Below are 15,173 nucleotides of genomic sequence, written 5' to 3'. Positions count from 1 at the left end.
AATTAACCTCCTCCCAGACATCAGCCTCTCGCTCCCTCCATCCATCCACCCTCCAAACGGCCACACCTCAACCCATCCTCTCCTCACCTAATCTGGGAGCATGCTGCTCTCTCTCTCTCCTAATCTGGGAGCATGCTGCTCTCTCTCTCCTAATCTGGGAGCATGCTGCTCTCTCTATCTCCTAATCTGGGAGAATGCTGCTCTCTCCCTCTCTCCTAATCTGGGAGCATGCTGCTCTCTCTCTTTCCTAATCTGGGAGCATGCTGCTCTCTCTCTCTCCTAATCTGGGAGCATGCTGCTCTCTCTCTCTCCTAATCTGGGAGCATGCTGCTCTCTCCCTCTCCTAATCTGGGAGCATGCTGCTCTCTCTCTCCTAATCTGGGAGAATGCTGCTCTCTCCCTCTCTCCTAATCTGGGAGCATGCTGCTCTCTCTCTTTCCTAATCTGGGAGCATGCTGCTCTCTCTCTCTCCTAATCTGGGAGCATGCTGCTCTCTCTCTCTCCTAATCTGGGAGCATGCTGCTCTCTCCCTCTCCTAATCTGGGAGCATGCTGCTCTCTCTCTCCTAATCTGGGAGCATTCTGTACTCTCTCTCTCCTCATCTGGGAGCATGCTGCTCTCTCTCTCTCTCTCCTAATCTGGGAGCATGCTGCTCTCTCTCTCTCCTAATCTGGGAGCATGCTGCTCTCTCTATCTCCTAATCTGGGAGAATGCTGCTCTCTCCCTCTCTCCTAATCTGGGAACATGCTGCTCTCTCTCTCTCCTAATCTGGGAGCATGCTGCTCTCTCTCTCTCTCCTAATCTGAGAGCATGCTGCTCTCTCTCTCTCTCTCTCTCTCTCTCTCTTCTAATCTGGGAGCATGCTGCTCTCTCTCTCCTAATCTGGGAGCATGCTGCTCTCTCCCTCTCCTAATCTGGGAGCATGCTGCTCTCTCTCCTAATCTGGGAGCATTCTGTTCTCTCTCTCTCCTCATCTGGGAGCATGCTGCTCTCTCTCTCTCTCCTAATCTGGGAGCATGCTGCTCTCTCTCTCTCTCTCCCCTAATCTGGGAGCATGCTGCTCTCTCTCTCTCTCTCTCTCTCTCTCTCTCTCTCTCTCCTTATCTGGGAGCATGCTAGTCTCTCTCACTCTCTCCTAATCTGGGAGCATGCTGCTCTCTCTCTCTCTCTCTCTCTCTCTCTCTCTCTCTCTCTCCTAATCTGGGAGCATGCTGCTCTTTCTCCTAATCTGGGAGCATTCTGTTCTCTCTCTCTCCTCATCTTGGAGCATGCTGCTCTCTCTCTCTCCTAATCTGGGAGCATGCTGCTCTTTCGCCTAATCTGGGAGCATTCTGTTCTCTCTCTCTCCTAATCTGGGAGCATGCTGTTATCTCTCTCTCTTTTCCTCATTATCGACCATGATTTAAGGTTAGGCAAAATGTAATTATATTATTTTGATAAACGTATGCCAATCTAGAATCTAGGTCCCCATCTATAATCTAGGTCCCTGCTGCCATCCATGAAAGGTAGAATTAATATTATTACATAATATATAATATTGTATTTCTTCCTTGTAAGACTGAATGGCATCACCACTGAGGTCACTAAGAGCGTATTCACACCTGCCTTGTTTCGTTCGAACCAAACCAAAAAAATCCCTGGTGCAGACTTTTAGGGCTGGTGTGAATACAAACCATCGATCTCTGGTGCGGACCAAACTGCCGGTCTGAGACCCAGCCGGAGAGATGGTCTCGGTTCGCTTCCAAACAAACCCTGGTTCGATTCGCTTGAGATGTGAAAGCGACCGCACCTCGGTCCTATCCAGTTCTAAAAATCATACACCTCTTTGGACGTAACAGGCACCCGCTCAGCCCTGCGCATTATTGTAAATATTGTTTGATTAGCGGTAACTCCGAGACTAGCAGCACATTGACCGACCGTCGTTTCAAAATGAGTTGTGGCTCAGCATGGAGCAAAGAGGAGACGGAACGTCTATTGGATATTTGGGTCCAATATCCAATAGACATTCCATCTCCTCTTTGCTCCATGCTGAGCCACGACTCATTTTGAAACGACGGTCCGACAAAAGCACGTAAAAAGTATGCCGGAAAACGCACATAAAAATGCTGATGCATTGAACACATTCCGTGTTAGGATGAGGGAGAAGGAGTTTGACCGGTCCGCAGATCAATGTATATCTGGGTATTCATGATATCTGGCGTCCAGGACCCTGACCCGGACCGGGTCATATGTACACCGGATGGGGTATATATATATATATATATATATATATGAACCTGATATACATGAAACTCCACACTCCAGGGTGTGGAGGTTGATACTTCAGGTGGTTAGGGTTAGGGTTAGGGTTAGGTGGTTAGGGTTAGGGTTAGGGTTAGGGTAAGGGTTAGGTGGTTAGGGTCAGGTGGTTCTCCAAAGGAAAGCAGATCAGCATGAAGGAGATAAGGACACTTTGTGATGGGTTCTTGATTCGGCTTGTTTTTGTTCAACAGTGTTAGTTTTGTTTTTCTCTTAATCAGTTCTTCTTCTTCATTTATTTTTCCACTGTTTTTGTTTCCAGGAGTCTTTTGAGAGCCGCAGAGAGAAATCAATTTTCGCCCACTCTGGCTCGGGAAGGCAGAAATATAAATATTCACATGCGCTATTTCAGCTCTGAGCTCAGGGACCGACGGTGGAAAAGAGCCCTTCTGTTTCATCCTGCTGTCTTCGCCCTTCGCCTCTCTCTCTCTCTCCCCCCTCTCTCTCCCTCTCTGGTTTGCAGAAGCCCTGCCTCCCTTCTACCTTTCCTTCCTTCCTCCCTGTGTCCCTCCATCCTTCTGTTAATTATTTGTGTTTCTCTTTCTTTCTCAATTCTGTTACTCCCCCCATCTTCTTTTGGTTTGTAGGACCATCACAAAATCTAAAGCTAAACTTCTCTCTTGATTCTTCTTAAGCACTTTGAGTCTGCCTAATGCATGAAAAATTATATATAAATAGAGCTGCCTTGCCTTGCCGTGCCTTCATTAAGACTCATCATCATCGACTATGGCAGGCTTGAAGACACAACCATCACTCTGTCTCTCCCTCTCTCTGTGTGTGTGTGTGTGTGTGTGTGTGTGTGTGTGTGTGTGTGTGTGTGTGTGTGTGTGTGTGTGCGTGCGTGCGTGCGTGCGTGCGTGCGTGCGTGCGTGCGTGCGTGCGTGCGTGCGTGCGTGCGTGCGTGCGTGCGTGCGTGCGTGCGTGCGTGCGTGCGTGCGTGCGTGCGTGCGTGCGTGTATAGAAATTCCTCTGCAATGTTTCAGTACCAACACCTTAAATTGGAGTCTCTTCATATTTGATGTGCCTTGGCCCACATGACTTGCTTAAAAAAGCCAAACAGATTCCTATTTCAAAGCACTCTGCTGCACTTCCAGCGGCTAAACACGGCTGTCAGGCAGAGTGCTCCGTCAGCCCGGGAGCGCGGCCCTATTCTAAGGGCCTCCCAGGAGGCAGGAGGGGCGACGTGGAGGATGGAATCTGCCATCGTCTTCTCTCTGCTATTTGAACGCACACACACACACAAACATACAGACACACAAGCACACATACAGACACACACACGTACAGACACACGCACATGTACAGACTCATGCACACACATACAGACAAACACACAGACACGTACAGACACACTCCTCAACTCACTCCTTAATCACCCCTTACCTCACTCCTTAACTAACCCCTTAACTCACTCCATAACACACTCCTTAACTGACTCCTTAACTAACCCCTTACCTCACTCCTTAACTAACCCCTTAACTCACTCCATAACACACTCCTTAACTGACTCCTTAACTAACCCCTTAACTCACTCCTTAACTAACTCCTTAACTCACTCCATAACACACTACTTCTCCTTAACTCACTCCCTAACTCACTCATTAACTCACTCTTTAACTCACTCCTTAACTCACCCCATCCTCAAGTGAATCTCGGTCTGTTTAAGAGGTAATTTGAGTATTTCATGGTTTTATGCTCACTCATTTACACACATGCACACAGACACACACACACACACACACACACACACACACACACACACACACACACACACACACACACACACACACACACACACAGACACACACACACACCCACACAGACCGACAGACCGACACACAGTGCGTGCATGTGTATGTGTGAGGATGTGTGTTGGTGTGCACTGCACATATTCATTCTTATGAATATTTCATATGGGACTGGTGAACACAAACCCGATAACATGTCCTCGCTCTCTTCCCAGCAGACTGCAGTCGATTAGGAACGTCTCCTACGGTGACCTTTGAGTTCTCCTTCAAGCTCTCAGGAGCGGTTCGCTAGATCTTCTTCGTCAAGTATTGTTTAAGATAAGGACACACAAACACACACACACACACACACACACACACACACACACACACACACACACACACACACACACATACACACAAGGGAACACGAGACAAGGCACTGAAAGTAGTTCAACCAGTGCAATTGAAAGACACTTTTCTGTTTAATCGTATTTATAAACAGCTTGAAAACATTTGGTTGGCAGAAAGCAAGAGAGCCGAATGGAGAGAATCCGATAGAATACAGGAAGATAGAGAGATATACTGTGTTTGCTTGCGTCTGTATGTGAGGAGGGGGGGCGGGGAGTGACAGGAATGAGTCAAAGTAAGAAGTTGCGAGGACGACTGACCAGGAGGATGGATGGAGGACAGAGGGGGGGTCAGCGTTAGGGTTAGGCTTAGGGTCATGGTTAGGGTTAGGGGAAAAAAGAGTCAGGGTTAGGGGTTAGGGGTTTTGGGTCAAGATAAGGGGTTAGGATTTGGGGTTGGGGTCAGGGTTAGGGTTAAGTTCAGGGTTCAGGGTTTAGGGTTAAGGTTAGGGTCAGGGTTAGGGTTAGGGTTAAGGTTAGGGGTTAGGGGTTAGGGTCAGGGTTAGGGTGGGGGTTAGGGTCAGGGATAGGGCCAGGGGGGATAGGGTTGGGGTTAGGGTTAGTCAAACAGTGCACAGTTTGTCTGGGGTGAGTCAGTGAAAGGGAAAGAAATATAAAAGGAAAGAAAGAAAAAGAGAAACAATGTCAATAAAGAAGAGAGGCAGCCCCGCTCTGCACCACAGTGAGGACATTTCTCCCGTGTTAGTTTTTTTTTCTGCCTTTTTTGTTTCATTTGAATTACAAAAGCCCCCCCCCCACAAGAACAACAGGTCACGAGTCAAAGAGCATCACCCCGGTGTGCAGGGGTTAGGGTTAGGGTTAGGGGTTAGGGTCTGCAGGGGTGGTCGGCGGCCCCCGGGCTACAGACCACCTCATGAGATCCCGGCCGCTGCATGGAGTACAGACCACCTCATGAGTTGGTCTGTCTGGAGTACAGACCACCTCATGAGGTCCAGGCCACTGCATGGAGTACAGACCACCTCATGAGTTGGTCTGTCTGGAGTACAGACCACCTCATGAGTTGGTCTGTCTGGAGTACAGACCACCTCATGAGGTCCAGGCCGCTGCATGGAGTACAGACCACCTCATGAGTTGGTCTGTCTGGAGTACAGACCACCTCATGAGGTCCTGGCCGCTGCATGGAGTACAGACCACCTCATGAGGTGGTCTGTCTGGAGTACAGACAACCTCATGAGGTCCTGGCCACTGCATGGAGTACAGACCCAACTTTGTGTTTGTATAAATACATTTCTACATTGAGTTGCTTCAAGTCAAGTCGTGATCATAGTTTTTAAATATATATAATATTCATACAGATATATAGTTATATCTAGATCTATATTATTATCTTATATAGATATATTTAGATATATTATCTTATATACAGATATCTATATCTAGATAAAGATATAGATATCCTCATATATAAAAAGATATGTATCCATTTATATATAAACATATAGGTCTAGATATAGATATAGATATTTAGATCTATGTATAAAGACGTATTCTTCCTCCACATTGACACAAAATGGTGACTGGCAGTTTGCTCCTGGTTCTCCTTGAGGGATATAACCCTAACCCTAGGTCCTCAGGTGGGGTTAGGTAACCCTAACCCTAGGTCCTCAGGTGGGGTTAGGTAACCCTAACCCTAGGTCCTCAGGTGGGGTTAGGTAACCCTAACCCTAGGTCCTCAGGTGGGGTTAGGTAACCCTAACCTCTGCCTTCAGGTGGGGTCAGGTAACCCTAACATCTGCCTTCAGGTGGGGTCAGGTAAGCCTAACCTCCGTCCTCAGGTGGGGTCAGGTAACCCTAACCTCTGCCTTCAGGTGGGGTTAGGTAACCCTAACCTCTGTCCTCAGTTGGAGGTCCTGCAGACACTTCAGCACTTGTGATCCCCAGCGGGAAAAAAATCAAAAAATAAAATCGATCTCTCCGGTATATATTTTTACATATATATATATATATATATATTTCTCAGTTTTGTATCTGAAAGACTTTGTGGTGAAAGAGGTGCTTCATTGTCCGGTGCCGAAGAGCTTTGGGTTGTGGGGGACGGTGGGCTGTAGAGACCTGCTAGTCCTGCTCTCCCTGGGAACAACGTCCCCCACTGGGGTCCAGAAACACTCTGGGGTTTGCCCTAACCCTAACACACGGGGGTCTTCCCCTCAAACAGGACGCCCTGCTGCCAGTCAGCCCCCCCTCACCGAAGGGCTCCATGAAGACAGGCCGGCGGTCGGAGTGAGGGCAAATCCTTCGTTGGCTTCGGCCCTCAGCTTATTTTGGTTGGACTTGAAATGACAGGACACTTAAACAAGCCTCTATCACATTCGATGTCAGGCTGAGGAGTAAACCATCATCCACTCCTGCCTGTCTGCATAGTGACATTAATTGATGAATCACTTGGCTCTCTCTCTCTGTCTCTCTGTGTCTCTCACTCACTCTCACACTCTCGCTGGCTGGCGTGGCTCTGTGATGGATGTGGCAGCAGCAGGCCCAGGTACTGCTGGTTCTGTAGACGGCCCAACATCCTGAGGATGTGCTTTATGGGGCGGATCTCAAGTCTCACTAGGCACAGCCAGCTGGAGGTGAAACAACACAGGACCATTTACAGAGGCGAAGAAATGCATCAGGAGGGCCGCATCGCGTCCCGTTCAGAGGAGCAAACATGGAAATCACTCAAATGCCTGATTGATATTGTGCTTTGTTCGACATTAAGCCAAGGTGATGTGTGAGGGGTTAAGGGGTTAAATACATGATATACAGATTTGGTACCACCGACGTTTTAAAATAAGAGTTATTTGTCCCCCTCACAACCTCATTTCTGAATCGACTCCAGTCATCTTGACAGGAACTCTTCTATTGATCGTCGTATCAAACGTGGTGTTGCGCTAGATATCGATAACGCCGCTGACACCTGTCACTAAGACACAACCAACACAGGACCAGACGGGGTCCGCGGTCGGACCACTCCACGGCGCTCAGCAGAGGATCAGAGTAGCGGCCGACAGGAGCCACGCAGCCAATGGAGACGCAAGGAGGTGCAGTGGTGCCCTGCTATTGGCTCTCAGCACCCCTCTGGGCGGGTCCACCGAAGTTCTCGGGATGCACTTGTTCTTCCTCCTGGGGTGAAGCGATGGGTCGTTTTTGCCCCCGTCCGGGGAATAGTCTTTGTCGCCCCCCTCCACCTCGTTGCCCCCCCCCTTGCCCTTGCGGCCCCGGCGGGTGCAGTTCCTCCTCCCCAACTTGGGAGGGCGGGGCAGCGGGGAGGGGGAGGGCAGGAAGTGTTGGTCGCCGTGGGGAAGGTAGGGCCGCTGGTGGGGGTTGTGGTGGTTGCGGTAGCGGTTCAGGTGGTTGAGAGTCTCCCCCTGCTGGTCCCCTCCTCCTCCTCCTCCTCCTCCTCCTCCTCCTCCTCCTCCTCCTCCACCTCCTCCACCCCTTCCTCTGCTCGCGCCCTCGGCGGCGGGGCAGCTGGGGAGCTCCTCCTTCCTCAGCACCTTCAGGTCCTGGTTGGCCAGCTCGGGGGGCGCCCGGCAGGCCAGCGTGGAGGTGGAGCCCCGAAAGCGGCGCAGCCACTCCCAGAGCGACAGCGCCTTGCAGTCGCACTCCCAGGGGTTGTCATTGAGCCGCAGGTACTCGAGGGAGACCAGCGGGCCCAGGCAGGAGCCCGCCAGCTGGGTCAGGGAGTTGTTGAACAGGTAGAGCGTGGTGAGGCGCCGCAGGTCGTGGAAGGCCTGGCGGTCAACCCACTGCAGCCGGTTGTGGTGCAGCAGCAGCCGGTCCAGCGCGCCCAGGCCCCTGAAGGTGTTCTGCCGCAGGCTCCAGAGCCGGTTGCCGTGGAGGAAGAGGTGGCTGAGGTTCATGAGGTCGATGAAGAGGTCGTCCTCCAGGAACTCCAGCTGGTTGTCCTGGGGTTGGCGGGGAAGGTGAAGGAGGCGGATTACCATGGGCTATATTAAAGCTAATCATGGGACTTATTTTAATATTTAAACGTATTGTATTCTCTCTATTCACTAATGGTGTCTTATTTTTATGAATAGTGTTTTTCTTTTTATTCACAAAGGTTAGGGTGAATAAGATGAAAGCGTGTTAGAAATTGCTTAAATAAAATTGGAAGAATATTTACTGAATATCATCATAGTCATTTTTTATGTATATATATATATTAGAGCTGTCAGTTAAACGCGTTATTAATGGCGTTAACGCAAACCAAATTTAACGGCGTTAATTTTTTATCGCGCGATTAACGCAATTATTTTATAAAAAAAAAAAAAAAAAAAATTTTTTTTTCTTTGGCTCAAAACAAACAAGCAGTAGCCTGACTGCTATGTTCAAATGACATTTGTTCAAAGCAGTCGTTTAATTGCACTATAGGCTCTTTTTTTGTATCGTCCTGTTTTGATCAGTGTATATGCCAATGTTGTTATCAATAAAAAATCATTTGCACAAGGCAAGCCGATGCACTTCACCATGTTGATAAGAGAATTAAAATGAGAAGAATTATGGGACAAAAAAATCAAGGGATATTTAGCATAGAAAAATAATTTGCGATTAATCGCGATTAATTAGAATTAACTATGACATTGATGCGATTAATCACGATTAAATATTTTAATCGCTTGACAGCTCTAATATATATATATATATATATAGAGAGAGAGAGAGAGAGAGAGAGAGAGAGAGAGAGAGAGAGAGAGAGAGAGAGAGAGAGAGAGAGAGAGAGAGAGAGAGACAAACAAAAATATTTTTTACTGATTAAATAAACCCTGATTCTCTTATGAAGTGTTTATTAATATATTGTTATGGAAATTAGCGTCTGCATCATTATGCAAACCTCTCACAAGGCTAGCCATCTAAGAAACACGCAGCGCCATCCTAACCCTAACCCTAACACAAGGCCCTAACCCTAACACACAGCCCTAACCCTAACACACAACCCTAACCCTAACACACAGCCCTAACCCTAACACACGGCCCTAACCCTAACACACCACCCTAAACCTAACACACCACCCTAACCCTAACACATGACCCTAACCCTAAGACACCACCCTAACCCTAACCCTAACATACGACCCTAACCCTAAGACACGACCCTAACCCTAACCCTAACACACGACCCTAACCCTAACACACGACCCTAACCCTGACACACAGCAGTAAAATAAAAAAAGGACCACATGATTAATCTTTCTGCTGTACAGAAGAATTTAGGTGTCATTTATAGACGGCCAGAATGTGGTGAACCTCTTCCAGTCCACGTTCTCATTGAGCTTGATACCACAAGCAGAACTTCAGCACGCCGTTTAATGTCCATATCTATGGATTCTCCTGCCAGCTGCGATGGAGGACACACTGGACACCTCAACTGGAGATGGACCCTTCTTCTCTGTGCACAAACAGGCCTCCACCGCAATTATTGACGCATCATCGCATAATAGCTCATCCTCACCTCCTGTTCCCCGTTAGCGGTGGGCTTCTGGTGGAGGACACTGCTAGAACGCTGACAGAACGCTGATAGAACGCTGATGGTCTGATCCAGCCTTGATCCACCAGGCTGTGGGTGGGTTAGGGTTAGGGTTAGGGTTCGGCCCTAACCCTAACCCTAACCCTAACCCACCGGGCTGTGGGTGGGGACCAGCGACCCAGAGAGCAGCTCACCTGGAGGTAGAGGTACTGCAAGCTGCTGAGGCCCTCAAGCAGTCCGGCCGGCAGGGTGACCAGCCCGCACTGGTACAGATGCAAGGCGTGCAGCCGGCCCAGCCCCCGGAAGGTGTCCCCCGCCAGGGCCCGCAGGTGGCGGTTGTCCCCCAGGTCCAGCTCCTCCAGCCGGTCGAAGCCATGGAAGGTGGAGGGCTGGATGTAGGAGATGTTGTTGGAGTACAGCCACAGCATAGCGGTGGTGGGGGAGAAGTGGCCCTGCAGCAGCCGCTGGATCTTGTTGTTCTGCAGGAAGACGCGCTCGCTCTGCGCCGGGATGCCCTCCGGAACCGCCTGGAAGTTGTGGGCCTGGCAGGAGACGGTGCTGGGGGAGGTGTAGCAGATGCAGTGACGCGGGCAGGGCTGGGAGAACTCCAGGCCACACAGCAGCAGCAGCAGCTCCAGGCCACCCCAACCTGGGAGATGAGGAGAGGAGGAGGGGAGAGGAGGATGGGAGAGGAGGAGGGGAGAGGAGGAGGGGAGAGGAGGAGAGGAGGAGGAGAGGAGGAGGGGAGAGGAGGAGAGGAGGAGGAGATCAGGAGGGGAGCAGGAGAGGAGGAGGGGAGAGGAGGAGAGGAGAGGAGAGGAGGAGATGAGGAGGGGAGGAGGGGAGAGGAGGAGAGGAGGAGGAGAGGAGGATGGGAGAGGAGGAGGGGAGAGGAGGAGGGGAGAGGAGGAGAGGAGGAGGAGATCAGGAGGGGAGCAGGAGAGGAGGAGGGGAGAGGAGGAGAGGGGAGGAGGAGAGGAGGAGGGGAGAGGAGGAGAGGAGAGGAGGAGGAGAGGAGAGGAGGAGGAGAGGAGGAGGGGAGGAGGAGAGGAGGATGGGAGAGGAGGAGGGGAGAGGAGGAGAGGAGGAGGGGAGAGGAGGAGAGGAGGAGAGGAGGAGGGGAGAGGAGGAGGAGAGGAGGAGGGGAGAGGAGGAGAGGAGGAGGGGAGGAGGAGAGGAGGGGGGAGAGGAGGAGAGGAGGAGGAGAGGAGGAGGGGAGGAGGAGAGGAGGAGGGGAGAGGAGGAGGGGAGGAGAGGATAGGAGGAGAGGAGGAGGGAGAAGGAGGAGGAGAGGAGGAGGGGAGAGGAGGAGAGGAGGAGGGGAGGAGGAGAGGAGGGGGGAGAGGAGGAGAGGAGGAGGGGAGAGGAGGAGAGGAGAGGATAGGAGGAGAGGATAGGATGGAGCAGGAGGAGAGGAGAGGAGGAGGGGGGAAAGATGTGATGAGAGGAGAGGAGGGGGGAGAAGTGGGTAGGAGGAAATACAAAAGAAAACAGAGACACAGAATAATGTGAGACTTCAGTGAATTCTTCAGCCTCCTCTTCTCTCTGTGAACAAAACTCTCAACAACAAAGGAGCCAGTGAACAACAACGCACACATGAACACGCGCAGACGCACACACACCCTGCACACATGAATACGCGCAGACGCACACACACCCTGGACACATGAACACACGCATGCGCACACACACACTTATTGAGGGCATGGGACCTATTCATTAACCCTAACCCTAACCCTGATCATGAACCCTAACCCTGATCATAAACCCTAACCGTAACCCCAGTGTCTCTGGTCTTCATGCTGAATGGGGGGCTGACCATATGAGCCCCCCCTCCCAGACCGCCCCCCTGAGGAGTGACAGGTGTCTCTGGGGGCCGCTGAGCCTTCAGACCGATTGGGGGTCTTTAGAGCCTCTGTGTTTGACAGAGAGTCACCTGACGTGGTTTGGACCAATCGGGCCTAGTTGGTCTTCCTCTTCCAAGCATGCCGTTCTGTGCCTGCATCCTCGCACAAGTAAACGACGCACAAACAAACTGTAAATAACCATCACATAAATAGATGTCTGCATACACTCATCATAGGCATGAACCTCACACACACACACACACACACACACACGCACCCACACACACACACACACACATACACACACACGCCTCCATTTCAGCACGCCATTCTGTGTGTTATGTTCCCTTGATTATCCATTTAAAGGCCACAGGAAATCAATGTGCTGACAAGTGAGCACCCACCTTCTGCCACAATAAGAGTCAGATAACAAATCCTCTCTTTATCTCTCTCTCTCTCTCTCTCTCGCTCTATCTTTCTCTCTATATATCTCTCCATCTCTCTCGCTGCGACTCAGTGTCTCTCTCTATCTCTCTCTCTCTCTCTCTCTCTGTGACTCAGTATCTCTCTCTCTCTCTCTCTCTCTCTCTCTCTCTCTCTCTCTCTCTCTCTCTCTCTCTCTCTCTCTCTCTCTCTCTCTGTGACTCAGTATCTCTCTCTCTCTCTCTCTCTCTCTCTCTCTCTCTCTCTCTCTCTCTCTCTCTCTCTCTCTCTCTCTCTCTCTCTCTCTCTCTCTCTCTCTCTCTCTCTCTCTCTCTATTTCTGTGACTCAGTGTCTCTTTCTCTCACTCTCTGATTACATTTTCCCATCCACATCTACGTCTCACCGGCACCAATGTGTGTGTGTGTGTGTACGTGTGTACGCGTGACATTTCTACAGCAGCGTAGTGGGAGCAGTCTCTCATTAGACGAGGTTGACCTTTCCATCACAGCTGACAACAACAGCCCCAGTGGCTTTTCTTCTCCTGCTCCCGGCTGAAGGCCTCCACCTTTCCTTTCTCGCGCTCTCGTCTCTTGTTCGCCTTCATCCGCTCACACTCTGAGCAACGAGGTCAGAGGTCAAACCAACGCTGCGACTTAAGTTAATTACAAATGGCCAAACAAGCCAGTGTTTGTCACCTGAAAACGAGTTTCTCTTTGGAGCGGTGAACCGAAGGATTACTTAATTTATTCTGGAGACATTACAAATGAGCTACTTAATACCTTATTAGTGTACGGCTGGCTGCATCTGAAACTGATAAGGTCAAAGTCCTCCGTTGGATTGTGTTTACTCGGCCGGTGTCCGCCAGGAGTGAAGATGAAGGTTTACCTTAAGTCCCTCTAACCCTGATGAAGGTTCAGTTTTCAAGGTCAAAGGTCAAGGCTTTCTAGGAAGGCACCTTGTGCCTTCCTAGAAAGACTTGAAAATGTATAAATGTATAAAGAGGTGAAAATGTATTCTTAAAACAGCTTGCCAATCTGAGAAGATTCTTTAAAAGTAGGCTTTTTAGATTGTACTGGCAGAGAGATATAAGTTGTGTCACTTTCTCTAAGGATGAACTGGGAACACTGGAATAGGGCGAGGAGAAGTGTCAGGGTGATGTCCTCAGAGTCTGGGTTTATTTAAGGCCGGGCTGTGGTCCATCTCATATGGAAACTCGTAGACTTGGCAGAGAGGTGATGGGGTTAGCTCAAGGTTCCCTTGAGTTATGACGGGTGCAATGTAGTTGTAGAGGCAAATAGACATGACCAAAACAGCAAGGGCATGACATATTTATCCTCTGACATAGATACAGGGCAACCTAGCCAAACCATTGGACTGGTTTCCAAGGGAATATAAATCAAGGATTTGACGAAGCCAAACAGACAAATACAACCGTTTGAAAACTTCCACAATTACAACAATTACAACCATGACAGGTGCTTGTAACCTTTGTTCCAGTTCACTTGAATCCCAGTACGCAGCTTTCTTCGCAGTTTGTGTCTTCAAGTTCAACAAAAGGTTGGCTTGGGTCAGAGTTCTGCCCTCCCTTCTGTGTGGGCAACATTCAACTGAAACCCTGTCAGGGTGTGAAGACAAGTGGAGAGAATATTAGATTCAGTTTGCAACACAGAGGGAAGATGAGGGGCAACATAAAGTTGTTCCAATCAGGCGGAGCATGAGGCGCCCATGAGCGGGTTAGAAACTAAGACGGAAGTGGTCCTGAACCACATCAACGGCGTATCAAAGCTGAGGACACAGTCCCTCGGTACGCTGCCCACAGACCTCTTTAACTGTCTCCATCATCACGCTCATGAACTCATGAACGGCCCAAAACACTAAGGAGAGTCACTTTCTCCCAGAGTATGCTGCATCCGAGAGATCTCCTGTTTTTCTTATTCATAGGCAGAATCCCTGCAGTCCGTTTGAAACAGCTTCCTGAGACTATGGCGGGGGGGGACTTCAGGGTACAGAGGTCTAGCTCCGGGGGGTGGCGGGGGGGGACTTCAGGGTACAGAGGTCCTCCGGGGGGTGGCGGGGGGGGCTTCAGGGTACAGAGGTCTAGCTCCGGGGGGTGGCGGGGGGGGACTTCAGGGTACAGAGGTCTAGCTCCGGGGGGTCGGGATCCTCTAGAGAACGGAGGGGAGGTCGTGGTTAGAATATGTGATTCGGTCCGGAGTCGAGGCAGAAGGTAAAGGCTGGAGAGAGACAGTGTGGTCCAGGGGAGGCAGAAGGTAAAGGCTGGAGAGAGACAGTGTGGTCCAGGGGAGGCAGAAGGTAAAGGCTGGAGAGAGACAGTGTGGTCCAGGGGAGGCAGAAGGTAAAGGCTGGAGAGAGACAGTGTGGTCCAGGGGAGGCAGAAGGTAAAGGCTGGAGAGAGACAGTGTGGTCCAGAGTGGAGGTAGAAGGTAAAGGCTGGTGAGTGAGTATGTGTGTGTGTGTGTGTGTGTGTGTGTGTGTGTGTGTGTGTGGGGGGGGGTGACATAGGGTAATGATCTTGGAGAGAGGAAATCAAACATTGGGTTGTTATCATTTGGTGTCCCAGATCACAATTAGTGGTTGTTTTGGCGTGCTTAGGATATAGTCGTTATAATCCAATCTATTTAGATTTTGTTGATACGTTGCAGTCTGCTAGTTTTAATTTGCTCCATTATTGCATGGTAGTATACAATAAGGGGGCTACCACAGCTGATTGGCTTTCAGTGGCAGCTGCCCAGCAGAGTAACAGACCCTCCCGCTGAGCAGCGGTCGGCCTGACACTTTATCTGCCATATCCAACATTTCTTCATATTTGTCCATCCATACGTTTTGCACTCTTACTTAATGATTTGTTGTTGCATTTTGTAAAACACCACACAATGCAACACAGGCTACACTGAGCGACAGGTCACTGACCCGCCCTAGCAGCGTTTCTCAGCCAATCATAAAGATTTTGTGTTCCACCAGAGATGAGGCTGACCCATG

At 50.1% G+C, this 15,173-nt stretch overlaps 1 protein-coding gene across 2 annotated transcripts in view; it reads right to left on the bottom strand.

The window, feature by feature from the left end:
• Positions 1 to 4,473: 4,473 nt before the first annotated feature.
• rtn4rl1a (reticulon 4 receptor-like 1a) overlaps positions 4,474 to 15,173 on the bottom strand; it is a 30,003-nt gene continuing 19,303 nt past the window's right edge. The window contains exons 2-4 of one of the 2 annotated variants that reach the window (XR_003977430.1): positions 10,097 to 10,551; positions 5,449 to 8,343; positions 4,474 to 5,415 (exon numbers count right to left, since the gene is read on the bottom strand). Coding sequence is in view for 1 of the 2 variants with exons in the window: in XM_030362309.1 (XP_030218169.1) it covers positions 7,417 to 8,343; positions 10,097 to 10,551 (1,382 nt within the window). In the remaining variant the exon portion in view is untranslated. Of the gene's footprint in view, positions 8,344 to 10,096; positions 10,552 to 15,173 lie in introns of both variants that reach the window. The other variant, XM_030362309.1, reaches the window with a different exon arrangement.

Source organism: Gadus morhua, chromosome 7 (assembly GCF_902167405.1).
Source record: "Gadus morhua chromosome 7, gadMor3.0, whole genome shotgun sequence".
NCBI lineage: Eukaryota > Metazoa > Chordata > Actinopteri > Gadiformes > Gadidae > Gadus > Gadus morhua.
This window is presented reverse-complemented; position numbering and strand designations above follow the sequence as displayed.